The 26,027-nt window shown below is 50.9% G+C and overlaps 1 protein-coding gene across 3 annotated transcripts; it reads right to left on the bottom strand.

Moving 5' to 3' along the window:
• Positions 1–781: 781 nt before the first annotated feature.
• ILKAP (ILK associated serine/threonine phosphatase) lies at positions 782–25,366 on the bottom strand. 3 transcript variants are annotated; one of them, XM_027538079.1, is made up of 12 exons: positions 25,209–25,343; positions 18,109–18,174; positions 17,589–17,645; positions 14,585–14,704; positions 13,200–13,326; positions 12,046–12,152; positions 11,612–11,705; positions 11,239–11,326; positions 9,797–9,918; positions 3,292–3,411; positions 1,748–1,829; positions 782–1,039 (listed from the first exon to the last, which is right to left on the bottom strand). In XM_027538079.1, exons 1-12 carry the CDS (start codon positions 25,261–25,263, stop codon positions 899–901), a joined length of 1,179 nt encoding a protein of 392 aa, XP_027393880.1. In that variant the 5' UTR covers positions 25,264–25,343; the 3' UTR covers positions 782–898. The 3 variants fall into 3 exon arrangements, with proteins under 3 accessions (XP_027393880.1, XP_027393883.1, XP_027393882.1); XM_027538082.1 differs by lacking the exon at positions 18,109–18,174 and having other exon boundaries at positions 25,209–25,366; XM_027538081.1 differs by lacking the exons at positions 782–1,039; positions 1,748–1,829 and adding an exon at positions 1,862–2,575 and having other exon boundaries at positions 25,209–25,346.
• Positions 25,367–26,027: the final 661 nt, after the last annotated feature.

Here is a 26,027-nt window from a genome sequence, read left to right on the forward strand (position 1 = left end):
ACTACCGTCTTCAGAATCTTACCTCATCCCGAGGCCAGCATTCACACAGAAAGGCCTGAAAGCCGTCTCACTAAGGAGCTTTACCAGCAATACCAGTGTCCTGCTCTCTGTGTGAAGAAGGGCGTGAAAAGAATTTTCGAGTTTGTTTTCCTGGGGAGGCTCATCACACGATTTTAGCATCTTGGACAGAAGTGTTGCTGTGAAGCCTGACTTAAGCCCAGCCCAGAGCCCAGTACGCGCGCCCCTGAGCCAGGAGGCCGGGCCTCAGGCCACACGGGGCCGCAGTGGGACTGCCCAGCCCTGGAGACGTGCGCGTTCCACACCTGGGCATCCAGCAGCAGTCTGGCATCACAGGACCGGAAATGAGCGGCACTCGGGTGTTTTGGAGGGCCCAGTGGGGCACTGCTCAGCTATCAGCCTGACCTCCTGGCTGAGCCTGGGCTCACGCCGCCTTAACACTTTGTCACCTTATTTTCGTCTGCAGAGCTGGAAGCAGCCAGCTCCTCCAGCAGCCCTGGGTTCTGGCGCTGGCCTGTTGAAGCCAGTCACCGCCTCACACTCCCCTCTGTGAAACGCCACTTCCCCAGCCAGTTATTGGGGGGCGGCAGCGCGGGAAAGGTGCCCTAAACTACAAAGTCCTGCGTGGTGAGCAGCTGATGGCCACGGCTACTGGCCAGTCCAAGAGGCCCGCAATGCTTTTCACAAGAAAGACCCAAAACACGTTCAAGAGCACATACCACCCCGGAAGGCCAAGGTGTGGCTCAAATGTAATAACTAGAAGTCTAGAAAAAACACCTTTATTTACAGCCATGAGCATCCCACAGGAGTACACGAAACACATAATGTGCACAACACAAAAAACGAACCTCGGAGTCAAGGCCGCGCCGCCGCGCCCGCCTCAGAGCCCTATCCGCACCACCATCACGGTGACGTTGTCCGCCGAGCCCCGCTGCACCGCCTTGTTGGCCAGCCTGTTGCAGGCGGCTTCGTAGCGGGCATCCACAGTGGGCTTCCCTTCCCGCCTTTGGATCTTCTCGTCCTACAGGGTGGGAAAGGGGTGCTGGTGAACAGGGACCCCGCGCCCCACCACTCCTGAGATGCCCCCCCACGAGGGACGACTGCTCCCAGTCCCCGTGGCGGGGGCATGGGAGAAACTGAGCGGTGAGTGCCCTGGATGGAGGTCCCACTCCCCTCTGGGGACATGGGAGGTAGGGGGCCTGGAACTGCACGGGGACACGGGGGGAAGGGGCCCGGGGCTGCACGGGGACACGGGGCGAAGGGGCCCGGGGCTGCACGGGGACACGGGGCGAAGGGGCCCGGGGCTGCACGGGGACACGGGGCGAAGGGGCCCGGGGCTGCACGGGGACACGGGGCGAAGGGGCCCGGGGCTGCACGGGGACACGGGGCGAAGGGGCCCGGGGCTGCACGGGGACACGGGGCGAAGGGGCCCGGGGCTGCACGGGGACACGGGGCGAAGGGGCCCGGGGCTGCACGGGGACACGGGGCGAAGGGGCCCGGGGCTGCACGGGGACACGGAGGGAAGGGGCCCGGGGCTGCACGGGGACACGGGGGGAAGGGGCCCGGGGCTGCACGGGGACACGGGGGGAAGGGGCCCGGGGCTGCACGGGGACACGGGGGGAAGGGGCCCCGGGCTGCACAGGGACAAGGCGGGAAGGGGGCCCAGGACTTCTCTGAAGCCCAAGGGCAGCCGGAACAACAGGCACCCACTCCTTCTGAGAGTGCTCACCTCCAGGCAGGACAAGATGAAGTTCACGGCTTCTTCTGGGGTAAAGACCTTGAAGAGGCCATCACAGGCCAGCAAAATAAACCTACAACATGGAGAAAAACATAAATGGGTTTTAGCAGCAAACTTTACAAAATAGCCTGGCAATGGAGGTAAAATATATTTAGCCAACTAGTCAAAACCTAAACATTTTAAAACCAATTTAACGTCTACAAGATCAAGGTTAAAGCTACTTAAAAATATCTTGAGTGAGACGGTACACATCAGAGCTGAGACTGCACTGTTCACCTAAGCTACGGATGAACCCAATCCCAGCTTCTCAGACAAACTCCAGGAAGATCACCGAGGAGATCTATCAGGTGGTACGATAAATACACGGTAAGTGTCAGGCACCGCAGGCCTCAATCCGTTCCCCAAACTGGACGGATGCTTGGACTTCAGGAACGTCAAGTGCTCACTGCCTACGTGAAGGGAGGACAGCCACCCACTTTCACTGCTGGAGAAGAGGCCTCCGTCCCTTTCAAAGTCCCCCCAGACTTCCCAAGGGGAGTCTCTCTGACAGGGATGGAGAGGGTGGGACAGTTCCAGTTCTCCTGCTCGTCTCTTTCCCCGTTTTAACACCCGCATCCTGGTTTTCCTCCTCTGACTGGGCACTCACTCAGCGAGCATTTGCAGGTACGTGGTTTGTGCCTGGGGCCTGTGAGGGCCCGCCAGCCCCTTCCGCGGAGGTGAAAGACCCCGGAGGGGGGCTCTGCTCTGCTGCACAGCAGGGACAACACGGGGCCTGCTCTCATGTGGCAACAAGACTCTCCTGAGGCGTCAGCTGGGGAGCTGGAGGAGCGGGTGGAAACGTGCTCTGAGGCAGGCACGGAGGGTGTGGAAAGGCGCCCCCAGCAGCACTGGCCTCCCGGGCCCTCGCTGCCACCTCAGTGCCCACACCCTCGACGCATGCCCCTGGACCCCATGGGCCCCGTCCTTCTCCCGCCAGGCACAGGGCCTTATTCTCAAGTAGCTCAGAAACAGGTGGACAAGAGGTATCTTTCTTCAAACTACTTCAGCTCCGCTTAAAAACCTCCCACGATTCTCCCATTATGAGCTAAAACCCAGACTGCTCAGCAGAGAACCCAGACCTCTGCAACCTGCCCTCGAGTGCCTGCCACCGTTTCCTGACACCCCCCCCCCGCCCCGTCCTGTGGCATCGGCTGGCCACACCTTCACCCCATCCCACTTCACCACCCTGGGCTCTGTTCCCTGCGGGAAAGCCCTGCTTTCTCCAACATGCATGTCTCCCTCCTGCCAAGGCCAAAGGCTCCCGGAGCACTGGCACTCCTAAGACACACGGGACTGGACACGCCTGTTCACGTGTGGTCAGACTGGACCCACGAGAGCAGAATGGGATTTTATTTATCCCTGCACCTGGAGGGCCCAGCATGATGCCTAAGACATGGCCGGCCGCCCACTCGCCACCCCAGGTTCAGTACGCGAACTGGAAGAAGTCAGCAGAGAAACAAGGGAGGCGGCCGCCCCGTGCCCCGCGCCAAGCCTACCTGTCGTTGGGGGTCAGCTGGCAGCGTCTGATGTCCGGCACCGAAGTGACCCCGCAGCGCTTGTACTGCCCATCCCCGATGGAGCGGGACACCTCCAGCACACCCAGGACACGCCCGTCCCTGCAGCGGGGGGAGGCACATCAGACTCTACCTGAGGCCAGGCTCCCAGGGCCCAGACTCTGGCCTCAAAAGCAGAGGAGTGGGACAGGGTGAGACGCGACCTGTGGCATCCACGTCCCTCAGCTGCCAGTGACACACAGCACCGCACCACTGGGCGGAGCCTCCCTCTCCCGGGTCATTACCGGCCTGCTGCCCCGCACACGGGTGGCACCAGCGCCCCTCAACCTGGCTCGTGGCCGTGCCAGGCCTAGCCCCACTGGTCTGCCCAAAGCCCAGAGTCAAGCCTGACTGGGAGTGGACCTGGCTTTGTCTCTGTTTTGTTTTTACCTTAAAGCCACCATGGGCTTCCCTGATAGCTCAGTTGGTAAAGAATCCGCCTGCAATGCAGGAGACCCCAGTTTGATTTGAGAAGGGATAGGCTACCCACTCCAGTATTCCTGGGCTTCCCTGCTGGCTCAGCTGGTAAAGAATCCGCCTGCAATGTGGGAGACCTGGGTTCGATCCCTGGGTTGGAAAGATCTGGAGAAGGGAAAGGCTACCCACTCCAGTATTCCTGGGCTTCCCTGCTGGCTCAGCTGGTAAAAAAAATCCGCCTGCAATGTGGGAGACCTGGGTTCGATCCCTGGGTTGGGAAGATCTCCTGGAGAAGGGAAAGGCTACCCACTCCAGTATTCCTGGGCTTCCCTGGTGGCTCAGCTGGTAAAAAATCCGCCTGCAATGTGGGAGACCTGGGTTCGATCCTTGGGTTGGAAAGATCCCCTGGAGAAGGGAAAGGCTACCCACTCCAGTATTCTGGCCTGGAGAATTCCGTGGACTGTATAGTCCATGGGGTTGCAAGGAGTTGGACACAACTGAGTGACTTTCACTTTCTTTCACTTTCAAGCCACCAGGGTTACAAACAGCTGGGATAGAGGGATATTTTGCATTTCACTCTAATTAGATTTGGAAAATACCTGAAAGTGACTATCCTCTGATTCAGAAGCAAGTGTTCTTTACCTTGGGTATGAACATGCTTTAATGACTTAAATACAAACAGGAGAACTCTGGACAGAATTACACCTTTGCTCATTCTGCTTCCAGGAGAGGGAAAGGTGACTGCAGGGCCTAGGACAGCTGGTCCTGTCAGCAGGGAGAGCAGCCCCATGCCTGCCGCTCCCAAGGACAATCCTGGTGGCCGCTTGCTCTGCCACTCGGGCAGCTACAACGCCCTAACACCCAGGCTCTCAGGAGTGAGACCAGAGGAGACGACACACTTGACAAGGGGCGCCAGAGAGCTCAGCCAACCGCAGAGCTGTGCGCGGAGGTGCCGCATCACCACGGGCTCCCAACGGGGACGCGCCCTGGAAGCTGAGCCACCGGCGCAGGGGCCGGAACCACCCACCTGGGCCGGGGCCGCTCTCGGAGTCAGGATCCCGCCTGGCTCCCGGCCCTTCGCTGGCCCTCAGGGTCACCCTCCTGGTGGTCACAGACAAACCACCAGCAGCTAAGACTTGTGCTGGTATCTGTGAGCAGCTGAGCAATCTTCTCAGGTACGAACAGCAGAACAAAAGGCAAGAGGGAGCAAAGGGCGCCAGCGCTGAGCTGAGGGTGAAGAAGTGCATGGGGGACCCTCAGCCCTCAGCGTGCCAGAGGCGGCAGCTCGGAGCCCGCGGTCCAGAGTGCGTCTTTGGGACCAAGGGCCAGGGTACCCACGCGGCCTCCTCCCGTCACAGACCCAGCTTGTTTCAACAAGACTGTGCGCAGAGGCGGGGCCGAAGACCCAGGTACCACCAGGACAACAGAGTCCACTCACGCTTCGGAAGCCAACCCAGCGGGCTGCTGCTCTGCCTGCACTCAGCACAACAGGCTGCATGGGATGTGTGGTGCAGGCGCCAGCCAGCTGCAGAGGCCCGGGCCCACGCAGGCTGTGTGTCACAGGAGCACAGCCACACCACCTGCCCTCTGTGCCCAGCAAGCCCAGCAGGACTGCTCCCGGCAAGGGCTGCCCGGAACCAGCCACCTGGGTCATGGACTGCGCCGGCCCCAAGCCTCCTCGGCAGCCCCTCCACACACAGCCAGCTTCCCCCACGCAGCACAGGACTCTGGGTGCTCTGCGCCGGCCTCGCCCTGGCAATCCGCGAGAATCCACTCTTCCCCCACTGTGCTGGGCAGGGACTGGGTTTTGAAGTCCCAGCCCCTGAGCCAACCTGCCTTCCCCGGGGACCTGCCGCTCACAGGCCTGGCCTCCTGCCCTCCAGCATTTGTGGCTTGTGCTCCACGCAGCATCCTTCCTGCCTGCCTTCCGTCCACCCATCAGTCAGACAGCGGCTGTCCCGCTAGTGCCAAGTCTGTCACCAGTGTCCTGACCGCAGCGCCTTCTGCTGGTGTTTTGTTCCGGTTTCCCCTTCACAGCAGGGGAGGGGCACAGAGACCAACACCCTGGCTGCCAGGACAAGCTGAACCCTGCTCTGACTGCAGCTGCTCTGGCCCAGGGACACAGTGGTCTTGACGGGCTCGCAAAGCTGAGGCTGGGAGGTGGAAGCTCCATCTTCCTCTGACCATCCCAGGATGGCAGATGCCAAGGTCCGGAGTTATAGCAGGATGGGTACGACAGGGCAGGACTGCACCTATGATTCCAGAACTGTCTCCCTGTCATCAGAGACCGCACCAGACACGCAGCGCTCTAGACCCGAAGGCAGATGCTACAGGTGTAAGCTTCCCTTCCTCGTAAAATAAACACCACACCGTCCTCACCTTCTCCGGGAGTTCTCCTGAAGCAGCGTAACGCGCGCACACTCCACTGCCTTCAGTGTAACGAGGAGGGAAATGAACACACGGAAGACACGCTGGAAAGATTCAGGCCATGAGGGTGAAGAGAGCAAGACGTGAAAGCAAGCCTCTGCTTTGTATTTTAGACAGCTAACCAGGCAAACGTGGGTCTTACTCACTTTTAAAATCATGGTAAGAATTATAACATGTTTGTCATCTTCACTTTTACTTTGAAGCCAACGGCTGAGTGGCGTCAGGGACACTCACACTGTTGTGCAACCTTCACCTCCAAGCCTTCCCATCCCCCACCGGGACTCTGCGACCACTAACCTCCCCTCCCCGCCCCACCACCCCGTCCTGCCTTCTGTCCCGAGGAGGACGCTGGCCACTCGGGGACTCATATAAGTGGAATCACGCAGTGTTTGCTCTTCTGTGTCTGGCTTACTCCACTTAGCAAACTGTCCTCAAGGTTCGTCCATGTGACAGGGTTTCCTATCAAGGCTGCACAGTGCTTCCATTTTGCGGAGGGCCATGTTTTGTCTGTCTCTTCATCTAACGATGGACGCTTGGGTTGCTCCCACCTGTGGCCACCGTGGAAAATGCTGCTGTGCACGTGGGCACGTGCGTATCGGTTCAAATCCACTGCTTTGAATTCTGGGGCACACAGACCCAGGACTGGGCCTGCTGGCTCACACGGCAGGTCTATGTACTTTTATCTTTATTCTTTATTAAAGTACTGATTTACAATGTTGTGGTGGGAGATCTATTTTTAATTTGTAAGGAATCGCCATGCCGTGTTCCACAATGGCTGTGCCATTTCACATTCCCGCCAACAGTGCACCAGGGCTCCTATCTCACCGTGTAAATGCTTCATAATAGAGGGTAAAAGAGCCCTGAAATTGAAAACAAAATGAAACTAATGATCATGATAACCAGAGTGTAACAAAACCACAGTGAAAATAACTACTCCATGTTTACATACAACACTCGGCACATCCTCAGTGAGACGCAGACTGAAGAGAACCACCAGGAACTCACGCCCAGTAACAGCGATGCTGCTGATGTTACAAGTGTGAAAAAGCTATTCTGGCAAATAAACATGCAATGTTATTAGGAACCAAGATCTTCAGGATAAAAGAAGACACTACAACTACTGAGTCCAAGAAGTTAAGAGAAAACCCTGTAGATGCTCCATCTGCATGAGAAGCGGCAGTCTAAACTCACAGGCTACAGAGAGCACACGTGTGTGTGTGTTTCCTGGTTCTGTCCTGGAACAGGTGTGAACTGATGACACTGCAGTTGACCCCAGCAGCCCCAGCACATGGAGCTGTTTTAAGACAAGCAGACGTGTGGAAGGTGCTCCCTCCCGCTGGCCACAGAGGGCACGTGAGCAGCAAGAACACCCTGCCTCTATGGCTACAGTCAGCGCCCTGGATACAGAAACCCATCTGCAGTGACTCCTGGAGCAAGGAAGGGGGACGGAAGCAGCAGAGAAGGGAAAGAAAAACCACGAGTTTCCACAGCTGTGGGTGCTCCCACTCTGCAAATGGTGATGGAAGAATTCAACACATACCTTGCTTTCAGGGAAAAACTGGTTCGCCCCCTGTTGATGAAGGAAAGCCTTTCCTAACAGGATGCCTGCTACCACGAGCAGAAGAAGCCAGTCGATGGTCCTCTTTGCTGGCCCTGTGAAGAAGCTGACTCATGCAAGGTCGCCGAGGGCCACTAAAATCGTCAGCTGAGAGGCTGACGGCAACAGTCCCAAGGTGCCCAAGTAGGCCTCCCCAGACTGCCGGCAGGCCACACACGGAAGCACGCCTCCACCCTGGAGCCGTCTGCGGCCAACGGTGGCCAGCTCAGAGCCCGCATCTCCAGCGGTGATCGCGCTCGGCTACTGACGTGGGGGCAGTCAGAGGTGCCTGGCATCCCGTCAGTACACGTTTTCACGTTTACTGAAGACGTGTAACCTGAATCTAAAGCAGCCCATAGACCTAAATTCTGCTTTATAAGACGTAACATACAGGCACTGTAAACGGTGCTGGTGACCCTGTACAAGGGCTGACCGGGGCCGCGATCCAAGCCAGAGCAGGGATGACTCTTCACGGAAACACGCAAGTCCAGTGCTGGCCAGACCCTGGTTTCCAACACAGACACTCTGGGGACAACTGGGGAGATGAGGCCACACACGGAATGTTAAGTAACCTAATACAGACTAAGGAACGATTATTTTCTTAGATATTATGTCTGCAACTAACTTTTAAATAGTTCAGCCACACACACACACATAAACAGACAAAGCAAATATGGCAAAACGTTAACTACTGAATCTAGGTAGTAGATATTTAAATGCTTACTATTTTAAAATTTTTTCTGCATGTTTGAAAATCTTAATGAAAGTGAGAGGGCATGGACGAAAAGAAAAAGCACGCCAGCCCCAGCCTCACGCAGGAGATGGGCCACGGCCCAGCCCTTGGCTCGGGAGCAAGTCACCCCTCCTGTCTCTGAGCACCCCCACTCTCTTCTTCAAGTTGAGGGGTGCACTGTAAGTCCACACAGGTCTTAATAAATGGGGACTGGGAAACGGGAAGTAAAGGCAATACAGCTGGTCTTACTTGCAGCCATAGGAATGTTAATGTCAAAATCTTTTCAAGTAGATCAGACGACAGCAGAATTTTAAAGTTATAAGAAAGGACAGAAAAGATGATGCTACTAACAGCAACGCTGGGTCGCATTCTCGGGCATCAACTCCCACAAGCAGTCACGGAGGCTCAGTCAGTCACGGCACTGGCCAAGGTCAGAACCCAGGCTGTAATTCCGTCTTTGCTCACGCACACAGCCACAACCCAGACCAAAATCACCTTTTACTAACCCTGGAGTTTTTTAACCAACCCTAAGAATTCTGACTCCTCTCCAGAGACCTCCCTGCACCACTGGCCAGAAACGGCCTGGAGCGACAACAGACACTGGCCAAGTCAACAACACAAGAGAAGCGACACCTCCAAGGATGAGCAACCACCGCCTCACACAGGCATCTCACTTCTTCCAACAGGCAACGGAATCTTAAACAGCTCAAACCTAAGATGAACCAGAAAACACCTCTGGGGATGTTCCTAATGCCGCGTCCTTAGCCCTGCTTAACTACCTGAGAGGTGGCAGATGACAAACTAGAGCTGGCACCGTCTCCAAAGACGTGAAGAGAGATGAAACGACCTCGGCAGGCCAAGCCAGGCTAGCGCGGCCCCTGGGCCTGAGAAGCTGCTCCCCAGAAGCCCAGAGCTCATGCTTAACCACTCTAGGTGTTCTCTCTGGAGAAACTGCCCAAAGTGTAGCTTATCCAGTTGTGACAAATAATAAATTTTAGGAAAGTTCCTAGGACCACAGAAAATGCTGGAAATGGTAAGCTTGAATTTGAGACAGGAATCCTCCTTTTGCAGATGGAGGGAAGCACGTTTCCTGCACACACATGGTTTACTCCCACTTGGACACACGTGAAACCCCACGACACGTGTTCACCAAGTTAGACCTCAGACAGTCTCCTCATGCTGAAGACTGCACAGGCAAAGGCCCCACCCGTGGAGGCCTCTCAGCTCGCTCCACAGTGGCCCCCTTCCCAGAGCCCCTGCCACCCTCTGGTTACCTGACATTCCCTCCGGCCTTCTGTATTCTCATTCGTTCTTCATACTGGGTTGGATTATGCTCCTTGCTGAGGCTTAAGGCCGCGTGTTTTTGACTCTCCTCATTGTAACGACAAAGGATTGCCTGGGAAGATGAGAGTACAACAGGTGTGAAACCGAACAAGCCCAGTGCCTAATGCTAACAGGGGAAGAGCAAGGTCAACAACTGACTTTCAGATTCAGCCTCCTGCTGACAAACTTGAGTTCAGAGGATCCAGCGTCAAAAGCCTCAAGTGGCAAAGTGGAGTCACACACACGCAAACACTAAGGGGGAGAAGCACCAGGCGACCACAGCCCCCTGCTCCTCTCACCAGGCCACTGTCTTCCCACCTGTGACGTGAAGGCAGGTCCCTTAAAGTACCGAGGCCCCTTCAGGCGCCACTGTTCCCCGAGTCTACACTGGCCCACTCGGTGGGCTGATCAAGTACACGTCCGAATGTTCCCGTCACCGTGATTACTGAGTGGTCACTTCCGGACAAACCTCTTGCTCTACAGAGGGGGAAGCCTGAGGCCCAGAGGACAAGCATCACGCCTGGAGTCACAGAACAGGGCCAGGACTGAAACTGGGTCTGACTCCAAAGTCTCTCTTTTTGGCTAATTCGTACACATGTTCTTGAAGTCCTCTGGTCTGAACGCCCATGTACAAGAGGCAGTCCCACCAGAGAGACCCACTGGAGGGTCACCCCAACACAGACCCCACTGGGGCAGGGCTTTCATCTGGGGCGCTCCCAGCTCCCAGTGCCCCGTATCCCAGGTCACCCTAAAAGCAACAGGGTGGGAAGGCCACTCTGTCCAGTGACTGCCGCACAAGCACGGAGGCTGGCTGGCGAGTGGGCGGCAGAGGGGAGACAGCAGGGACTGCAGAGGCCCTACAGAGCCCTCCCCCCAGGTCCAAGTCAGCCCCTACAGCTGGGACGTGACACAGGCCGTCATCAGAGGGAAGCAGCTGGGTTTTCTCCCTCAGCTCTGAGTCCTGGGCTCAGCGGACATTCATCCCATCACCGAGCACTCTTCTAGTCACAGCTTTTGAATTATTTTGGAATTACATAATTTGGAGAGGCAGGGGTTAATACTTTTCATTCATTACTATCTGAGGTCAAAGAAATGAAGACAAATATTTGTTTAAATATAAGTAGTTTTACTTGAGGGCCAATTAAATTCCAACTCGCAGCTCTGTACCTGTGTACAGACAGGGTGTAAGTCTTCCCAGAACAAACAGCCTCCAGTTTAGCAGCCACTCCTTGAACCAGAGCTTCTAACTCTGCAACAGAGCCCCTTGCAGCACCCGCCAAGAATGAAGGCTGCAACCCCACCATCGTGGCCGTAACCTCATTCGACAGTGCTGCCTACGGTTGGCCCCCTCGGATGCGCCGCGGTCTCAGTGGGCGGCGCCACAGCCACATACCCGACTGTCCCCCAGGTTGGCGATGTAAAGAGTGTTGTCTACGGCCAGCACACACGTGGCAGTGGACCCATCTTTCCAGGCAGGTTTCCTGGCAGGGGAGACACATCAGAGACACAGTCACCACTAACATGCCAGCTCTGAGACTGAACTTCCAGAGCTGAAAGGGAAGTGTCATACTTTTAGAATGGATGGTTTCTTTGATACGTGTGTTTTTTTTTTTAATTCAGATTTCATTAAGCTGTAAGCGCTTACTTGGTGCTAGGAGTTTTTCAGATAACAAGTGTTCGCATTACACAGTATCGGAAGGCCTGAAATGCGTTTAGGAAAACCACACACACCCTCCGCTCACAGGTCTTCACGTGGTCACACTTACTGGCTTGAGGCTTGCTTAAGGAACTCTTCATCAGTATGCTTGAAGGTGTCCAGAAGGCACCTTTTCACCGTTTTCTCTACGCTGATTCCATCTCCTGTTGCAGCAGCCAGGAAAGAAAGCGAAGTCTTAAGGAGGGAGACGGCCCTCCGGCCACCGCTGCTCTGTTACGGCCGAGAACCAGCTGTGCTTCCTCCACTGTAAGTGGGGGCCTGAGTATCCTCCCAAGTGCAGAGACAAGAGGCGCCATCACCCAGAGACACAACAAGCTCCACGGTGGGCCCGCCGCACAGCCCCTGCTCCCCTCCGCACGGCCTCCTCTAAACCAGGCTCTTACGGCCATCAAGGATTCTTCACTAAAGCCAGTGACGTCTCACTTATCAGCACACAGAGCCAACCCCAAGGTGAACATGAACCGATTGAGCTCTGAGCCTCACCTTTAGGAAATTTCCTGATTAAGTTCTGATGCAAATTCTGTGCGGCGAATTTTGAGGCTCGAATTCCTCCATGTCCATCAAAAACAGCAAAGTATGAAACCCGGGTGCTGGAATAATGAATTGAGAGTCAGCAAGATCCTCAGGCAAAGATTACTCCTCTCCATTAAAGCTTTTAACCCAAACAGCAAGCAGTAACAGTACCTAAGACAATGCTGAAGTAACATCCATGACATTTTAAAATTAAAAACTCACCCTTGCTTCAAAAATCAAGACCTGTTAACTCTGATTTTTCACTAATATTCAGAACGCTTTTCTATTTAGAGCAGATTCAGTTTTCTACTTACAGCAGATTTAGTTTTAAACACTAATACACAGATAAACACAGACAAAGTACCGACCGTCAAAAACATCTGTGAGAGATCAGGGAGTTTCGGAGCTGCTGCTCAAACCCTGACTGACACCAAACCCTTAAAGCCCGCCCCACCCCCGTTCCTAGTCCCCTTTCAGGGTTGCCGGAAACTCACACACACAGATAAACAGCATTAAAAACTGTTTCAAGAAGCAAAGAACAAATATGCTTGTGAGAAATGACATTTACTCTGCAGAGCTGCTCTTGTCCTCAAACATTTCTAGAATCCCTTCTCAATGTGGGACATCATGAGCCATGAAACAATAAACTTATTTTGCTGAGCATGCTCTTGAGGCCCATCCATGTTGGTGCAAATGGCAAATTTTGTTTTTTAATGGCTGCTTGATATTCTATGTGTACATATATTTCAATATATAACATCATACATAATGTGATATATGTGTATATATACCTCTCACACGTGGTTTATAACTCAGAATCTTACAGTGTGGCAGCTACTAGGTATGGCTTGGTGTCCCCCAATTAAATCTGTTCCCAAAAAATATGCCTGCTGGGGCTTCTCCAAAGCCCCTTTCCTGGCTCTAAAAGCAACTCTAAGCACACTCCTGCTCTTGGTGACAAGGGCTTTTCCTCCATACCTTTCCCTTCACCTTCATTTTATGCAACTGCAGGAAAAATTCCACAGTCTGCCTTCTGCTGTTTTGGGTTCCTCTGGGCCCTCACTACCACACCAGCATCAGAACAGACTCCCACGCCACGCGGGCTGCCGGGGCAGGACACTCACACGAGAGCGGACGGGGGCTGGCACTCCGCGGTGATGTCGTTCAGGATGACGTGGGCATCCTGCATCTCTTCCCGCTCGCCCTTCCGCTCAGCCACGTAGCCTTTCAGGCTGAAGATCACCGAAGAGGCTACGGGAAAGAGAACAAAAAGCCAATACAAAACTGCGCCCTTCTCTCCAGACGCCCTAGTCCCAGAGCAAGCGAGAGGGACCTGCAGCTGTTCTACCCAGCAGTGTCCGAGAGCTGCCCTGCCAGGCATCTCCCAGGTGGCAAGTCTGCTACAGAAAGCAGAGCACTGCTGAACGGGGCGGCCTCTGCAAGGCTGAGCAGCAGAGAGGAGACAGCAGGCGACGGCAAGTCGGTGCAGAGAGGCTCTTCCAAAGAGAGCACTTGCTCAAAGCACCAGAGTAAGGAGCGCGCTGCCGCCCCACAGAAGTGAGGCTGGGACCGCGGCAAGGAGCTCCTTGCAAATCTTGTCTGTCAGTAACTTCATGAGGACAGAAAAATCTCTAGTTTAGAGAAATGCAAGTAAGCAGTTTACCCCAAGGGCCCTGTTAGATACACTGGAATACATGTTTCCACGCTTGAGGCTGGAAGACTGAACAAACAGAAAGATCAGCTGCTTTTACTTTAACTGAAGAAGGAAAAGGAAAAAGGAGTCCACTGGAGGTGTAGAAATTTCTCTTTAAGGGCTGGTTTGAGCTCATTTTCTGACACAGAGAGCCACGTCAGTGACAGATGCCCTTCCTGAAGGGCACCCGCTGGCAGGCACAGCGCTCTGCAGGCTCCAGGCAGTGACAAGCCACGCTGAAGCCTGCATCTTCACGTCCTCCGCGGGGCCTCCAGCCTCCGCCGGAGGTCACTGACGGCACGCGACAAAGCGGCCTGGCGGGCACAGTCAGTAAAACCCACAGCTTTCTCTCCAGCTGACACTCCTCACTCATTCCTCATGCACTGTGACACGTTACAAAGCTGACGACGAATTTCAATCGCTCTTTCCAGCCTCAGGTCGTCTCTTGGAACGCTGCCTGCGAGCTCGTCACAGAATTCCAAGTGCTAATAGACAGGCGGAGGCCAAGGACATGTAGTCAGAGAGAGACGGGGGCCCACACGCTAACCAAGGCCGAGTAAACCTGTCTCTAACCCCTGAAGGACCAAGGCAGGCTTCCTACCTGACCGAAGGTGAGTAAGAGATGGAGCACATGGAGAGCAAAGGGTGAGGAAGCAGCGTGAACTCGGAAATCCGTGTACAAACAGGGAACCCTATCCACTTCTTAAACACAGACTCAGAAAGGAAGTGTTATCATTGGAAAGCTAAGCTGGTTTTTGCTCTGGGTTGTCTTACAATATGAAGTCTAATACATTTGTTTTCAAACTGTCTGAAAACCTTTACAAACTTTCTTTTCCACAAGCTCTTCACTCCCATTCTTCTCTTCATCAGAGGCTTTTCTCTTTGCTCCTTTCCCTTCATTCTTTACCTCCTCGGATAACGAAGTGTCAAGAGAACCTGGAAATATAAAGTAAAAACCAGACAGAAACACAGCTATAGACTGTTAAAAGTCCCGAGCAGACCTGGCTCCCTCCCAGCCCTCGGAGATGAAAGGACATTCGAGAGAGGCCTGGCAGAGAGGGATGCTCAGTGGTCATAGCCATGACTCTGAGGGGTGGTGCAGTACCCTGGGTGCCCACAGTGGGAGACCACAAATTAAAATCCAGGCCCTGCTCAGATGGCCTCGAGAGGTTATGTGAGAGGCTTCTCAGTGGTAAAAACACATATTCATACTTTGGGGCTATGTCACACACATGGTATTTTATATCCACAAGCCCTTACGTATACATTTTCCAAAACCTGCAAAGTAAAACATCCTGAACCAGCCCCAAAACACTAACAAAGGCTTAAACTGAGACCAATATCAGGCTATAAGAACCGTGTGTATCCTGAAAGGCAGAACAGGACTGCTAAAGCCACTCCCACTTGCAAAGGGATGGATGTCTATTCAAAGTTAAGAGCTAGGGGCACCTGCAGTGAGTATGCACTGTGGAACAAGTCTAGTTTTAAGTCTCAGTTCTGCCATTTGCAAGGGGCGTGCCCTTAAGGCAAGTTACTTAACCTGCAGGCCTCAGCTTCTTCATCCAGGACAGGGAGAAAACTGTCCTCTCAGAAGGCTGTTTAAAACTGATGGGGAAAACGTATGTAAAGCTTTCATCACAGTCCCTGGTCCATCAAGTGTCCAATGAATGGCCCTACGTATTCTCTGCATGTAGGCATAAAAGCATACAACCATTTACTATTCATTCAACTACTCTTTGACAGACCTTTCTGAGTACTGAGGGGGAAAAGGAAACATTCTTGCCCTCAAGAATAATCAGTTACTTGCAAAGGACAGATTTCTGCAACAGTGTAACACACACATCCTACCCCACATGGTAAGGAAAGTTAACTGGGACAACTCATGGATCTCTCAATGGTCTCTCCATTAGCCTCCTGCCACTTACTGTTTGTGTTCCAGTTTTCCAAATGTGTATGAAAAAAAATCTTCCTTTAAGTTGGAAAACAGAAACTGTTTAAACTGTTATTGCCTTCCAAGTCAATCACACTGTAATCGGAGAATGCGGTCTACATATGGTACTGACTCTGTGCTAGGGCTTCATGGCCTAGAGCGCAGTCCGCTTTTGTAAACGGCTCCTGACTGCTTGAGAAGAAGAGTATGCCTTCTCAGGAAACCCTAAATATTGGATACAAGATTGGATTTTACATCCCCAAAAAAACACAAACCCTGTTAATAATGCTGTTGGAAGTCCTCTAAGTTACTATTAGTTTATCGCCTTCTGCCCTGAGGATAACTAAGACATAACTACCCTGACCCCGCCTTTAAATCTGTTAGGAGCCCCAGCTACACACGTTTAACTTTCACTATAACTGAGAGTACTGTCTTTATTAGGAAGGTTTAAGGGTAAATTGGATGAGAATGTTGTGATTTTTTCGTATGGACACATAGCCTGAAAATCTGAGAATTCTTGTGAAAGATGACTGTGATACTTTTTCTAAATACAGAAATGTGTGTGCGCTAAGTCACTTCAGTCGTGTCTGACTCTGCAATTCTAGGGACGGTAGCCCGCCAGGCTCCTCTGTCCATGGGATTCTCCAGGCAAGAATACTGGAGTGGGTTGCTATGCTCCCCTCCAGGGGCTCTTCCCGACCCAGGGATCGAACCTACATCTCTTACATCTCCTGCATTGGCAGGTGGGTTCTTTACCACTAGTGCCACCTGGGAAGTCCAAATATAGGAACAATACGAATTTAATCCATACTTGGTTAGACTAATTCCAATGACTTAGCAGTAATTAATTAATAATACAGAAAAATATACTTGAAAAAGCAGCGTGTTCTATCTGACAACGTAAGGAAGGTCTTTTCACACTGGAAGATACTCACATATGAAAGGACAGCCTGCATCCGCCCTGCCCACCCTGCGCCCTGCCCCATCCCCTCTGGGGGAGCTCCATGTGAGAAGTCCTCAGTGGAATAACAGACTCATCATGTATGACAACCTACAGGAGTCTGCTCTGTTTCCCCCTTCTGTCCCACTGGGACGTAAAAGGAAAAGGTAAACATCTAGAGAAACAAGCAGAGCCCCGGTTAATAGGCTTGACAAAAATGGAATCAACAAAAAGAATGCTGAGAACACACATAAAAGCTCTGACTGGAAACTGACTGACTAAGGTCTTAAACTTCAAGAATTCAAACTCCTGCACGCCGCCTGCACCAGTCGGTAAAGCAGTGCCACTCCAACTGCAGTTAAGGATCAGCATTCTTTTTATTTTGTAAGTGGCATAAAACAGAAGACTAATTTATCAGGGACACTGAAAATATTTTTTCAGTGTGAAAAGCGGAAAGTACTTCACATATTCAGATACTTTTCTGCTGGATACATCTGGATCTGTCAGGAACATAACAAGGCAAAACTACAATGACAGACTCAGGTTTTTTTTTTTAAAGAACATTAATAACAAAGGTCAAAGTAAATGACTGAATTCTCATAATTCTAAGGAGTAGAAAATAATCACCAAAAAGTGATGTAGTATTTATGTATATTTTTGCTTCCCAACTGAGGGTATCTACTGAGTTTAGTTTGATTGTTTATTCGTTTTGGCAGGAACCTCGTTCGCCAGCCAGGGATCAAACCTGGACCCCAGCAATGAAGGCAATGAGTCCTAACCACTGGGCCGCCAGGGCATTCCCGGTATCTGTTAGTTTTAATAAACCTTACGTAGTATTACGATTCGTCATCCTAAGCTTTTTACAGCTATAAATAAGCACACTTTATGTAAGAGCAGAACATCATATATTATTTCCATCGGCACATTGGACTAGTTTCCCTACCACTTACCTGAATCGCCACTGCTGGCTGGCGGGAGATCGTCAAAAAGCAAAGGTCCCCCAGAGCCTGAAACACAGCAAAACACTGAGTGAGCCCCCAAAGCCAGAGTGGGGCTCACGTTTCAGAATCCATCCCACCAGGATGCCTACACAGGCCACTGACATAGACTCAGAGCCCTCGTGTCCATCCAGTGGCAACGCATGCCGTGCACACAGCGTCCCGAGCCTACTGTTGAGTCTCATCATCTCAAAGGAGACGGAAGACCTGCCTCAGAGTCCAGTCTTATTTCACTAGTAAAACAGACACTCAGATGAACCAGAGAACACCGCTCAACATCTTCACGCAGCTCCTCAGGGCTAGCAACTAGTGGATTTTTCTGCCTTACCTGATGCCATGGATTCAAAACTTAAGACAGTCCAACACCTAAAACATCTGTGTGTTGAAAATGGGGGAAAGGGAAAAAGATTGAGACAACTACAATCCCAGGATGACACGTTGACACACACCTGGGAGAGCCTGGAGACTGTACCTGAGTCAGTACTGCTGGCCGGAGGGAGACGGTCAAAGGGCAGAGATGCTTTCTGAGCTTCTTTCCCTAGAACACGGAACACCTGCTTAGAAAGCACGTGGACACTGGCCAGGTGGGGCTCGAATCTTCTGAGATAAGTCAGCTAGTAAATTCAAATCTTCTCCTCTCTACTGGACAGAGTAACTGTTTCCCAAAATACCTTCTCAACAGTCATTTAATATGGACATTTTTTCCAACAGTTACAGTCAATATACAAGCAATGAAGGACAATCCAACAGGAATTTTAAGGGCTACTGAGTGGTTTGAGGAAAACAAGTATTTTTCTTGCTAATTTCAGTACTGAAAGGAACACATTTTAAAAAACCTTTCTTTAAGAGTGAATCCTGAGAAGAAAAAACTGATTCTAGAGCAAAACAATAATTCTATCTGGGTACCTCGATAAAAGGACTCTTCAAAGATCTACCGATCTTAAAAAATCCTATTTCAATAACATTCTGAACTAATTACCAAGTAGAATTTTAAACACATAAGCAGAGAGATGGTGAGAGGCCCGAATCTGTCTTAACCTGGTATCTCCAGCACAGAGCCCAATTCAATAAATATCTATGAAGAAAATGAGGAATTTTAGATACTCCAAGATAAACTCAGGAAAAAGCTAAGAAATCTTTCTATTTAAAAACCTAAAGATTTACCTAACAAAAGTACTTGTCTTAATGTTTTATACTCAATTATCCCTTTCCACATAAAATTTAATCATTATTCCTTCTCCAGCTTTCCTCAAAATTTCTACTGAAATTATGAAATATACGAACCAGCCCACAGGAATGTGGGGGAAACAACGGGCTAAAGGCGAAGGCGTGGATGTCCACGTCCTCTGAGACTGAACACACTGATCTCGTTCCTCAGAGCTCAAGTGCAGAAATGCACCCATTTAAAAACCAACTCAACATGTGTGCCCCGAAAATTTCAGCCATATTGTCTTTCTGCCTAGAAACGAGCTGGGTATCAACTCTACTTTTTTAAAAACTAAAAATTTTAAGTAAAATTTAAACTCCAAGGAAAGAAATTTCTTCAGGAGTCTTTAGGTCAGAAGTACATTAAATGCCTGATAAATTCCTAATTTAACAAAAAGTAACTCTTTTGCTTTATACCTGTAACACAAATAGGAAATGGCTATTTCATTAAATTACCATTTTCTCCCTTAGGATTATCATAAAGACATTAAGTAATTACAAGTAGTTTCACTTTTCTCACAAGTGACATACTCTATGGGAAGTATTCCAAAAACAGCATTAGAACATTAAAGGGCATTTAGAACAACCACTTACTCACTGTACTATTCCTCCTACAAGAATCACTAATATTTCAGCAGGCCACTTTCAAGAGGAACTCAAACCGTACTAGTCTAAGCATCAACATATCTATCATATTCTAACAGACTCCAAACTGAACAGGATGACCCAGAACAGTAGCACTATATTCAGTGGGGTCAGAGCACCAGGCATCTTGGGACAGAGGGACATTGCAGGGAGGAGCCGACCTGAAGAGCAACCAACCCTTCCACTTATGCGGGGCCACATTTTAATTTCTGAATTAAACTACCTCTCTATATCAGGTCTTTCCAAATCCAGTGTCCAATGGGGCGCGCGGGGGGGCGGGGAGTCCTCTTTTACCCAGGTAATACATTTTTGGTCCTGGCAAGCATTCCTCATAAGAGAGTTTCCAGCTCAGCACTAGCCCGGCCGCTCTCCTTTGTTGAATTAGTTAAGAGAGTGCCTCAAACCTACTACCAGCCCCAAAGAACAGCCTCTCTTTCCCTGCTGAACAGAGTGAACCTCAACTGCTCTCTGTCACTCTAGAATATTCTGAGTGGTACTGCAATTAAACACAGTGAGATCAGCTCAGAGTTTTGTTGGCCACAACTGAGAATGGCTTATGCAAATGATAATAAGCATTCACTGCCTGCCAGGAACTACTCTAATGCTCTACATATTTTCATGGATTGAATTCTTACAATAACCTAATGAAGTGGGTACTATTATTATGGTTACTTACTGATGAGGAAACTGATGCACCTGCTTAAGTAAACTGTCCAAGAGACGAGCCAGTGAGAAGCGGAGGTTAAAATGCAGGCAGCCTGCTTTCCCAGCACATGCTCTTGGGGAGGTGTTACATACTGCCTCCTCGCTGTTACTGGAACTTCACAAGGATCATTTAACCTTTATACAACCCCCCAAAGATAATCCTAAGGCTCTATAAGATCTCTGGAGTACCTTTTTGCATCATCATAAGGATCAAAGTTAGAATAGTTTGTATCTTTAAAAACAATCTGTACATCACAGATGCTATAAAGGGAACTTCTGGTTAGCCAGAACCTTACATTCTGTGTTGGATAAATAGTAATTCAAAGTATCTGGGGCTGCAATCATTGGACCATGTGTGACCTTGACCTTAACTTTAGAAGTAGTCCCTGAGTTCTAAATACAAGAACTCTCATAAAGAAAGAAACAAGACAGGAAACAGGTTTTCCATGACAGTTAATCTCATCTAGATTTTTTTTTTAAGTTATTTACATTCTGAAGCTAAGTCTACTGAAAGTTACATATCATGCTGACAAAAATATTCAGGCTGATCATATTCAGGTTAGCAAAAAGTTGCTACTTATAGCAACAGAAAGCTTAAATATTTTGCCTAAATTGCTTTTTGTACCTGAATTTCCTTTTTAACTATAAATGCGATACAGTTGACCTGTGGATACAAAGGGCCACCAGTGGATACAAAGGGCCAGCTGTACCACACCATTTTATATAAGTGACTTAAGCATCCTCAGATCTTGGGATCTGAAGAGGGCTTCAGACTCGATACCCTGCAGAGAGTGACGGACAACTGTGTATGTTTACCAAATACCACGGATGTATTAGAAAAAGGCCCACTTCCCCGCCTATCCCCACCAGAATAACACCTTAGTGTATACCTTCCATTTCCCTTTATGCTCATGTATTGAATTGTAGATGTTCATTTTTAAAAGGTAGAAGTACACTATATACAATGATGCTGCTGCTAGGTCACTTTAGTGGTGTCCAACTCTTTGCGACCCCATGGACTGTAGCCCGCCAGGCTCCTCTGTCCATGGGATTCTCCAGGCAAGAATATTGGAGTGGGGTGCCATTTCCTGCTCCAGGGGATCATGTCAACCCAGGGATCGAACCTGTGTTTCCTGCGGCTCCTGCACTGCAGGCAGATTCTCTACCATGAGCCACTGCCACCACTATATACGATACTCTACATATATCATTGTTCATGCACACTGGGTCTCAGGATTCTTTCCAGCAGTCGCCCACTATCCTACAATATACAGGAAGCACGGCCACTCGCTTGTCCAGGTCCTTTACTGATGGGCATGTGGGGTGATTCTGGTTTATTACATGACAAATAATGCCATAATGACAACCCAAGACTTATAACCTCATTTTATCTGCCAGACTGCTGGTCAGAAAGAAAACAAAGAAATTTGACAAATGCCGAAATGTGTTCCCAAAAAAGTTGTGGTAACTTTCACTCTCAACATACTTTATGAAAATGTCCATTTCTCTAAATCTCATTATCATCATCCCAATTTCTAAATCTGACGAGTGAGAACCACAGTACACCAGTGACCTGCTGTCCTTCCCAGTGACTGAGGAAGCTGCGCACCAGTTCCCAGCGATGGGTCGCTGCGTTTCTTCTGTAAACTGTCAGGATACATCCTTTGACCATTTTTCTAATGGGTCACCTCTTTTTCCTGTTACTTTGTCTGAGCTTTTCCCTTACGAGGGGTAGTAACCTTTAGTGACGGTACCGCAACTATTTTCTCTCAATTTGGCTTTTGCCTTTGTGCTACTTTGGCTCCAAAAACTTTTTTATTTTTACATAGCTAAATCCATTTTAACTTTTTATGACTTGAGTTTTTTCTTACTAACCCTGAGGTTTTACCATTAGTTCAAGTTTTTTCTAATACCTTAGCCTTTATTTTATATTTAGCTCAACAAATTCATAAAAAGAAATATTAAAAAAAAAAAAAGAAATATTTTGAGGATGCCTTGCAAAGCAAGTATTTATTTAGTCATCAACAGCAGACCATCAGTTTTAAAGCGTACTGGTGTAGTGAAAGAACCACCCTATAAAACTGAAACCAGATTACTACACAGATGACTTTAAACCAAGACACCTTTAACTTGTTCAGACTACCAAATACAAGCTGTCAATCTTCAAAGACATCAATCAGCACTTTAATGACTATGATACTGCAGAGTCTGACATGACTTAGAGACTGAACAACAAGCAAAGAAATTCCATTTCCATCTGATATGAATAAATACACGTCGTCTTTAAATAAGTATGTATACTATACATTAGAAACTTGATTGTACTCAGCAAGCAAAATCTGTTAAGGGTTGGGATGAAAACCCTTAATTCAGCACAAAATGTGAAAACATTTACTGTATTCTTTTCATATTTTTCTTCAGATCACAAAAAGTAAGAGGCTTGGTATAGGAACATGAGATGTGATGTTCAAAGCAAAAATCAAAACACTAAATAAAACACACTGGACATGATCAGAGGAGTGGACACTTCTTCCCTTTGGACACTTGGCATTTTCACAGAATCCATTTAAGAGTGCATTTCCCCCTCTTTGGAACAGCTGTGAAAGTTAGCTCACAGAGTAACATCTACAAAGCACCAGCACCTATCAGTACTGGGCACAGAGCCTCTGCTCCCCCTACACACAGTACTCTCTCTAACCCGTGGGTAACAGTAGGAGGCAACACTAATTTTTCAGATGCAGGAACAGCCACAGAAGACACTAAGAGCAGAATTTGGATTTGAAACCAGTCTGAGTACATGCCCCAAACAACTCTTCTAGGGTCTGTGAAAATGACTAGGTCTTTTATCGTTCCTGCGTTAGCTCAGAAATCTGTGACACCTGCACATCCTTTGAGGGCTATGACGGTGGCAATCCAGCCTCCTCGCTCCATCTACTTTAAGAAGCCAACTTAACTTTCCTCTCATTCACTCTAGATTCAATGTTATCAACAATTTTTCAGAAACAAAAAGTATGACATTTGAGTTAAATTCTCAAAAATCCAAGTACTTTTACAAAACCGTGAAATCAGTTTCTGTTCTTGTTCAAATGAGTTTCTTTTTAACCTGTTAAGTTTAATCTTACTGGTTTTCACGAAATGCCTGTCAAGATAACTTTGAGTTCTGATTTTGTACTCACTTTAGTACTTATCCCTGTCAGTGTTCTGTCATCAACAAATTCAGAAAGCATGCCTTCTTTGCTTTTAAAGCTATTACAGAAAACACACTCGGTCAAGGAGAACCTGCGGCAGTGCCAGCACCCTCCTCACAGGCAGGAGGCAGGTCGTGATCCACTCTTGAGGGAACCCGGGTTTAAATAGCACACAGCACCTCTGCCACCCTGTCGTCTCAGCCAGGGTTGGATATGTCCTTCCAGGGACCAACTTAAAGACTCGTCAAGTTTTGTATCATTCAGGGGTCCGTTCCGCCTGAGTGGACCCAAATTAATTTCGGGTAGAAAGTGATGGCGATTAAAGAAAATGACAGGCTTACAGGCGCATCTGCAAACGCAAACTCTGCCCCAAATATATTCAGACAGAAGCTATCCTTCACCAACAGAGTCAAAAAGACTGCATACACAAGCCAGCGTTTTCACCCACAACGAGAACAATCTAGAAAAGAAATCTAGGGAACAATCTACAAAATGAGATGTTCTGCCGAGAAAACTAGCAGCGCCGTTCTTGTGACTGACGGCCTCCTAAGACTGGCCTGGCGTCCACACGTCACATGCCAGAACCCAGGCCCTACGGGGCAGAACCACCCCTTCTTGGGAGCCTTCTTCATGGATCCGAGTCTCAAGTCGCAACTCCTCCACGTTGGATGCGCAGGCAAACCCGAGAGCCAAACGTTCCCCAAAGAGCAAGCACACTGTTCCCTCGCCTAGAATCTCTGCAAATTACACGTCTATCCATCTTTGGAGGCCCGAGTCCAGCACCACCTCCCACCCAACTTCTCCGTTCACGGACCACAAACATCCCTTTTCCGGATCATTCAGCATTTCCCAGTCATTAACTTTGTCCCTTTTCGATGTCAACCACTCGCATTCAGAATTCGGCTTCTCTGAAAGCAAGCAAACGCTGGGTGTCAGTCACCTTCGTATGCCCCTAGGACAACAGCAGTTGCCGAACCAGGGTCTCCAGACCCCCTCCCGGGCTGTCCAACAAAATCCGCTGCGGATTTCGTAACACAGAGGCCGGGCCCCACCTTCCGGGATTGCAAGCTGAGTGGGGCTGAGCTGGGCCTGGAATCTGAAAAGTGTTCTTAAGTTTTTCACGTTTTCTGCCACCGAGTTAGACTGGGGCGGGGGTGTGGGGGGGGGGTCCTAAAGCACAGCATCCAGCTGAATGTCTTGCACCTGAAAACGTGAATAAGTCTTGCCAAATTCAGCCTGGGTGCCGCTGTAACCCGCCGGACAGAGGACCAGGCGTGGTGGTCCCCGCACGGCTACCCCGTGGAGCTCCGATCCCCGGCCTCCGGGACGCGCACGGCGGCCGAGGTCAGGGGGCAGCCGGGGTGGGGAGCGGACCGGGCGAATGGTCTTCCCTTTGGGGAGAGGGGACTTCCCGGGGCCCAGAGGGAACAACAACAACAAAAAACTACTCCGAGTCATGACACAAGATCGGAGGCTGCAGAGAGAACGAATCCTCTCTTCTGGGCCTCAGAATCACGAGCAACCGAGCCGGGGACCATCTCAGTCGCCGGGGTACACACGGAACACAAAGCGAGGAAAACGCTGAACCGGGAGCGCGCCCGGGACTACCAGCTCCCCAGGCGGCCGGTCCGGACGCAGGCCGGCGGCGCGGGGCTCCCGTGAGAGAAAGCGGCCGCGCACAAAGGGCGCCGGGCCGCGCGCGGCCTTTCCTCCTGCGCAGCGAACATGGCGGAGGCCCGGCTCCCCGCGCCGGTGCAGGCCGCGCTCGCCCTCCCGCGCGCCCGCCCGCCCTCCTTGGCCCTCACCAGCCCGGCGGCCGCCCGCTTACCAGCAGCCGGCCGCGGCGAGCGCTCGGGCTCCGGCAGGTCCCCGAACAGGTCCATGACGGAGGCTGGGCGGCGGCTGCGGCACACGCGCAGCCCGCGACCGGCGGCGGGCTCCACACCCTGCGGCGGCGGGGGCAGCGGCGGCGGCAGCGGCGGCGGCCCGGGAGCCGTCAATCACCCGAGGGCGGGCCCGGAACGCCACCAATCGGCGCACGGCGTGGCCCTGCCGCCCCAGAGACCTGCGCGCGGGCGGGGCTGTGCGGGGGCGGGGCGACGGCGCGCAAGCGCACTGGGTCTAGCTTCCGCCGCGAGAGGGAGCTGGTAACCCGGTTGGCTTGCTGACGTGAGGCTGATAGCGCCATGTTCCCCGCGCACGCCTGTCCTGGCCTCCTCCAGTTTTCTCTGGGCATACGCGTTGGATTCCGAGAAGGCCCCTTCCAGAGAGACAAGTCTGCGCTCAAGGGCAGCTGTAGTGAGCCCTGGTGACCCAGAAGACTTTATGGGGTTTTCACGTCGGTTCCGTCCTGCCATCCCTGGCCAATTTGAGGTTGAGAAGCAGAATCCTGCTGGAGCGAGCCCTTGAGATGCAGGGTGGAGAGGAGGCATCTCTGGACTTGTCTGCTCCCATCCGGACACGTGGGGAAGAGGGTAAAACGAGCGTCCATGGCAGTGACATCGGGGAGCTGGCCTGGCACTCACAGCTGGCCTCGGTGTTCTACTGAATATGCAGAGTTCCATGAAACGTTAGACATCAGGCTCTGATGTTAGATCCACGGCAAAAACGAGGCCCCTCCATACTTGTCTGAACACAGACAGAAGAA

Source organism: Bos indicus x Bos taurus, chromosome 3 (assembly GCF_003369695.1).
Source record: "Bos indicus x Bos taurus breed Angus x Brahman F1 hybrid chromosome 3, Bos_hybrid_MaternalHap_v2.0, whole genome shotgun sequence".
NCBI lineage: Eukaryota > Metazoa > Chordata > Mammalia > Artiodactyla > Bovidae > Bos > Bos indicus x Bos taurus.

What these genes read in the sequence shown, in the direction of transcription:
- ILKAP (XM_027538079.1), bottom strand. Translation starts at nt 25,263, where the DNA reads ATGGACCTGTTCGGGGACCTGCCGGAGCCCGAGCGCTCGCCGCGGCCG. An exon ending in CTCGCCGCGGCCGGCTGCTG is followed by an intron (nt 18,175 to 25,208) that starts GTAAGCGGGCGG and finishes TCCGTGTTCTAG; the next exon opens with GGAAAGAAGCTCAGAAAGCA. An exon ending in CCAACCTGGGGGACAGTCGG is followed by an intron (nt 9,919 to 11,238) that starts GTATGTGGCTGT and finishes TCATCTTCCCAG; the next exon opens with GCAATCCTTTGTCGTTACAA.